At 36.5% G+C, this 6,473-nt stretch overlaps 1 protein-coding gene across 1 annotated transcript; it reads right to left on the reverse strand.

The window, feature by feature from the left end:
- Positions 1–1,928: 1,928 nt before the first annotated feature.
- Positions 1,929–4,250, reverse strand: LOC112524713 (probable aminotransferase TAT2). Its single transcript, XM_025134669.1, has 7 exons — positions 3,966–4,250; positions 3,378–3,717; positions 3,064–3,282; positions 2,923–2,982; positions 2,663–2,818; positions 2,402–2,495; positions 1,929–2,322 (listed from the first exon to the last, which is right to left on the reverse strand). Exons 1-7 carry the CDS (start codon positions 4,241–4,243, stop codon positions 2,204–2,206), a joined length of 1,266 nt encoding a protein of 421 aa, XP_024990437.1. The 5' UTR covers positions 4,244–4,250; the 3' UTR covers positions 1,929–2,203.
- Between the last annotated feature and the right edge of the window lie 2,223 nt (positions 4,251–6,473).

The following is a 6,473-nucleotide window of genomic DNA, read 5'->3' on the forward strand; positions in this document are numbered from 1 at the left end:
ATTTTGGAATGTCCAAGGACTTATTTGTTCCAAAAATTGTCCAATGACTTATTTAACATATTTTGGAATGTCCAAGGACTTATTTGTTCCAAAAAATTGTCCAATGACTTATTTAACATGTTTTGGAATGTCCAAGGACTTATTTGTTCCAAAAAATTGTCCAAGGACTTATTTGTTCCAAAAAATTGTCCAATGACTTATTTAACATGTTTTGGAATGTCCAATGACTTATTTGTTCCAAAAAAAAGTCTAAGGACTTAATCATTCCAAACAAGAACGTCCATTGGTTTTTATTGTACTTTTCCCAATTTAAAAACCTAATTGCGTATGATTACAAAACTTAATTGTAATAAATTTAGGTTCATGGTCTTTTGTTAAATATTTTGTAATGCATATACAATAAACTGCATCTTATACAAAAGAATAGTACAATTTAATTTATTTTTTTGAAAAGATATACAAATTCAATGACATATTAACTACGGCTTGGAAAATCAAATCCTTTGGTCATCCCTAGCTAATCCATATTTATAAATTTCGTAGCTAATATGTCGCTGATAGGGTTACTAGCTAATTCCTAGATAATTCTTACCGTAGCTAATTATGATCCTAGCTAATCCATAGCTAATTATCACCCTAACTAATCCGTAGCTAATACGTTCACTAGCTAATTCGTATCCTAGCTAATCCGTAGCTTATTCATGGTTTTCTTGGTGGATCTTTTACTTAAGAAAGGGTAATTATGAAACGTATAAACCACCTTTTTGTTACGGATATGCTACACGCTCGTCCATCTCTGATACTAACATTCTGTTGTTAAATCCGTAGTAAAATATCTTTGCAACCAACTGCTTAGCTACGACTTGTTTGCGATGGATTTGCTAGAGATTTGATTTTAATCAAACTACGGATTCTCCTGTTGTTGTTACCGGTGTTTCTTGTAGTGTGTACGCACGCCATGACTAATTAACAACTAGACTAACTAGGATAGTTATGATAACCAAATATATAATTTTGTAGCTATAATACCTGCCTTATGAATCTTAATATGAAAAAAATAATTGCTAAAATATACATATTATCCAATCTTGACTTAACTGACTTAACTTTGAATGTCTTTGTTTGTTAATGATTTAACAGGTTTGGGTAGATTCTGATAATATGGAAAAGATAAAGCTTGTTTCTAAGTAGAAGGGGCGCACCTCACTTATTGGGAAACTTGGAGGTTAACGGAGCAATTACTTGATTCTTTGAGGGGCAAACTTGGTCAATCATAAATGATATATAAAGCTGTCATCGCCAGATCTAGCTCTACTCACAATTCATTTTTTCATATTTCACTCTAAACATTCTCTCTCAAAAAGAAGATCGATCTCTCTATCATTCAAAGATCTATCTCTGATCTTTATATCTTCATATTGTTAGTTCATCATTTTTCTCGTTTATATTCTTTGTAATAGTTTTAGATCTATTGTTACTGTGTTGTATTCTTGTTCTTGTATTCTTTTATTAAGTGTTCTTAATAGAAAATCCTTTGAATATAATAAGTTTAACAATAATGTGTGCTCTTATCGACTAAGTATGGTCACCGTAGGAATCTTTATTTCATTAGCAATATGCTAACGAACAAAAGATAATTCATAAGTTCATCTCTATCTGGATGAACCGTTGACATCAAATTTATAGCTAAGCTAATTAGACTCTAATTAGGAAATTTGGTTCTCTCTCGCCCTAAAACAAGGGTTTCTTCTACGATGAAAGAAACAATTATTTTCACGATATGCAAAGCACCTTCCATTATGAAATAAAGGTCTTCTTTTGTCGATGATACCCAATTTTCTAGTGGTGTAAGGTTATAGGCAAGGAGGGAGAAACCGAATTGGTCTTTTTGTAATCGGACATCAACAAACAACACCAACATCACAATGTCTTGAGGTAATGTTCACTTAATGCAAGATACTTACTACGCATGCTTATGATAATCATGCAGTTCAAGATCATAAGGTTCATGCAAACTAAACGTACACAACGTCCAGATACATAATGTTACATATGAAATAGAAGACAATGCAATATTCTTCTAGAGGACCTGTTCAAGAAATAGTATATAATCCAACAAGCAGTTGATGATCCAGAAAGTTTCCTTCTTTGAAGCCTTGGGAAATCGCCAGAGATGAACCTGCCAGCGATTGACAGTTTGACACTATGCTTTCTTGGAGTGCCTTCTGCAAAAAGCTTTAATCCTCTTGATGCCATCTTCAAGAGATGATGGCTCGATAGCAAATGTTAGACGAAGCCAATTCTTGAGTCCTACACTTATACCTTAACGAGAAAGAAGCAAATTTGGGAGTGTCCAAGAAAGGAACAGAAGAAAATGGTAATAATGCACGGTCATTTTTACCTGGTAGGATGATAATCGATTCTTCTTTGGCAAGCTTGACACAGAAGTCCAAATCATCCTTGATGTTCTCCAGGATAGATAGATCTAATTTCACCTTTTACACATTATAAATCTCAAGTAAGAAAACTCTTTTAAACACTTGATGCATCACGGCTACTTCGCTTTGCGAAAGTCTTGAAGTTCAAAACCCGAACACATCACCTTACAATTTAAATTATCTGAAATTGATCTTTAAATGTAATTGTGCATCTACGTCCTTACCATAACAAACATCGATCCTTCAGGCTCGCTTGGGCAAATGACACCAGGGATGTCTTGAATTCCCTCGTAACAAGAATTTGCAGCTTCTTTAATTGTATTTATGATTTTTAAAAAGAAATCTTCTTTGGTTTTCCCAAGGATATCAGGAACCGCACCCTGCAAGTGAAAGAAAAAGGGCAAGATAAAATAAAAGGAAACCATGAAGAAAACACGTGAATGAAGATCATATAACTTATATGTATATATTACTACTTAGGAACCTGAATAAACGTTGGAGGGTCAGATGATATATTGAGATACTGTGTAATGCATTCAATGATCTGAAAAATAAAATCAGAAAAGAAAACTTGATTTAGCAAGATGCATATATATTCTATGTAGATGTGAGAAAGGTAGAGAACCCTGTGTTTCTTAAGGACGCCATTAGGATCATTGATGATAAGCCATCCGAGTCGCCAACCAGGAACAATCCACCTTTTTGATATAGAACCAAGTGTAATGACAGGGGTAATTGATCCAAAGACTCCCATTGGAACAAAAGGGTTTTTCCCGAAAGCAATATGCCCATAAACTTCATCAGCAATCACTAATATCCCAAGCTTCCTGGCAGTCTCGGCAACCTAATACAGAAGGCACACAAAAATCCGATCATAATACAACCAAAAAAACTCTGTCATGATAAACGAAAAGCAAAACAATAAACACACGTGGGCACCTTTTGTAGATGTTGGAATGTGAAAACATTCCCACAGGGATTTCCAGGGTTAATTATAACCATGGCAGCTGTGTTTTCATCTGCAAGAGCTTCGACTGCAACAAGATCAACTTCCCAGTCTTTATCTGGAAGAAGGTCAAAGTGACGGACTTCCAAATGGCATGATTGTGCAAAAGCTTCATAATACGGATAACCTGGTTTGGGGAGTAGAATGTTTGCTTTGGAATCGGCAAGCACTGTTATTATGGTTTGAATAGCTTGTGTGCAACCTACCGTCAAGAATACATCATCCGGTGATATCCTGTTTGGAAGATCTTGAGAAAGGTATTCTGCTACTGCCCTATGAGAGAATAAATAAGTGAAATTAGGACATTGATTGTATATTTGTTACAGACGTGAACAGACCCAACTCCCAAGTCGCCAGGATTGCGTGATTAACCAAGTCAGCTCACAAATACACCCAGTACTGACACACATGAAGCATGTTAGAAAAATATATGTTCAGATTGACGATAATCAGAAGCTTTTTTTTCTTAAAAGCAGAAACAAACACTTGGAATTAGAAATGACAAGACCAAGAGGAAATACCTTCTAGCAGGAAGAACGCCAACAGTAGGGGAATAACCGGTGAATTTAGCAGAACGGAGAGCATTGGCAATGGCATCTTCTGCAATCGGGGAAGTACGGAAGCAGGAGAAAGAAGAAGGGTCGCCATGGCCCAGAGGGATGACGGGTCTGCTGTCAGATTGGTTGAGATGCGTCTTGAGCATAGCAAGAACGGCTCTAATGGTTATTTCGGACGCAGTGTTCAGCTCAGGGTTTCCCTGGAACGCCCATTTCTTTTTCTTGGTTGAGCCATTCTCCATCTCTCTCTACTCGTTACAATTGATCAGTGTAGCTGCCATGAAGATGACCATGTGAGTATATGTGATAGGTAAAGAGGCAAGAAGCATGATGGCTCTTGCTACCGTGGCGCTGAATTTTTTAATCGTTTTCGGTCATTTAATATCATAATAAGCGATACGAATCATCAGGATGACCAACAAAGAATATATCCTTTGGTGTACCGATGTGGAAAATGACACTCCCCTGCATAAACCTTCACTTACCACCTTTTATTTTGCAAGTTTATTGCATTATTATTTTATTACTATTATTTTATTGTTATCTTTATTGTTTGCATTTTCTGTTTTCGTTGCTCCTTCTCACAAACGTTAAATATCATCAAATGTCACTCACATAAGGATACGTTGGTCAATTTAGAGGTAAAATGTAACATGGAATATTAAGAGAAGAAAGAACACAACACAAAGGAAACCATCTTCTTTCTTGTTCATCTTCAAACCCTTTTCTAAAAAATCAAAACCCCTAAAATAAGTGATTTTGCTGTAAATTCTTCAACTCCATTAATGGATGAACATTCAACTTCTCCAATTTCGTTCCCAATATTTCCATTAGTAAGCTATAATTTATTCTTTGATTCAGCTCTCAATCTAGATCTCTGATGGGTTTTGTGGTGGGGAAGTTGGTTTGAAGGGAAAATAGGTTCAAGACCCGCGCAAGTCGCCCACCTTCCGTCGTCGCATCCCTACCTCCGACACGGCGCCACCTACTCCATCTGGTGCAAGACCACAATGGCGTAGCCATCAACCATTCTAATTTCCTACAATGGATGCTTTTAAAGACCAGGAAACTGAGCAATAAGTCCATCCGATAGTGGRTGGTGTAGTTGGAGATCAAAAGGTTCTATTTTTATGGGCAGCTCAGAAGTATAAATAAGTCTTTCGATGTGACTAAGGATAGACAGGACTCTCGGTTCGTCTGAGTCTGAGTCAAAATTTGGTAGTTAATTAATTAATTAACTCGGTAACTTCTTCGGTTTGTTTTCAAAAATTTGGTATTTTCTAAACCCTAGTTAGTTGGTTAAACTTTTAGTTGAATCTGTGAAAGAAAGTGTTCACCTTTCTAGTTGTTTACTTAATGGATATGTATGAATCGAAAATAAACTCAAACCCTAACACTAAAAAACAAAGAGACTTCACCAATGGAAAATCGATGGATAGTCAGCTAGAAAAACCATTACGCCAGAAAAAGCCACAACGTCATTTTACCGGCGAGTTTTGAACCGTAAACGGAGAACTATTTTCCGGTATGTGATCCATCACAAATCCACCAGTAAAATTAACAATGGAAAAATCCGTCATTAAACCTCTTTGTTTTACAGTGTAATTTAGTTGCATCTTTAATTGCGATATTGTAATTTGATTTCTCTCAAGCTCCAGCTGACGAATTCGGACTTGTTTTTTGTGATTTCGCTCGTTTGTTCGCGTACTTTACACCTTGTTCAGTATAATTAAATATTGAGGCATCCTTTTATATTCAGATCTTCAAATTAAAGCTTATTTATGATTGTGAAATCCTTTTAATGTGATTAGATTTATATGCAATGTTCAAATATAAAACTCTTCAACTCCTCCCACCAAGCCCGACTCAGCCAAGACCCCCTTTCCCGGGGGGGTTGGCATCGCTAATATTTACAACTTTGTCCTCATCGTTCTCAATGTCCAAGACATCGATCTTATACTTCTCAATGGCTGAACTCTTCAAGATTAATTACCGCTAACGCGTATCAGGTAATCAACCACATTGTTCCTTCACCAACGGCAAACAACTCATTCCATCCTCATTGGCTAGAACAAGGAACTATGTAATCGTCTCAATAATATGGTTCTATAATATATCTATGATGCCCTCTCCACACAATTCTTGAACCAAATTCCACGAGCTTCCATGCATGGGATCAGTTAAGGATGATATATTTCAAGACAACAAAAACACTCGTGTATATCTCGAAAAATCAATTCTCTCATACACGTCTTGTGAATCACTGCCATGCTCTCGGGTCACAAACCAACATCTCATTCTGCAACGTGTTGTTGGTCTAACTTAGGCATATGACGTTGTGGTCACTATCATTCAGCAAAGTGGCCCCTTTCTTCCCTTATACATATTAAGCCTAATCCATGCTTACTTTGAAAGAAGCCCAATAAGCCATCCCTTCCAGATCTTATCTAGTCAGCACCAACACCAACAACT

Source organism: Cynara cardunculus (genome assembly GCF_001531365.2).
Source record: "Cynara cardunculus var. scolymus isolate 2C chromosome LG 13, CcrdV1, whole genome shotgun sequence".
Taxonomy (NCBI): domain Eukaryota; kingdom Viridiplantae; phylum Streptophyta; class Magnoliopsida; order Asterales; family Asteraceae; genus Cynara; species Cynara cardunculus.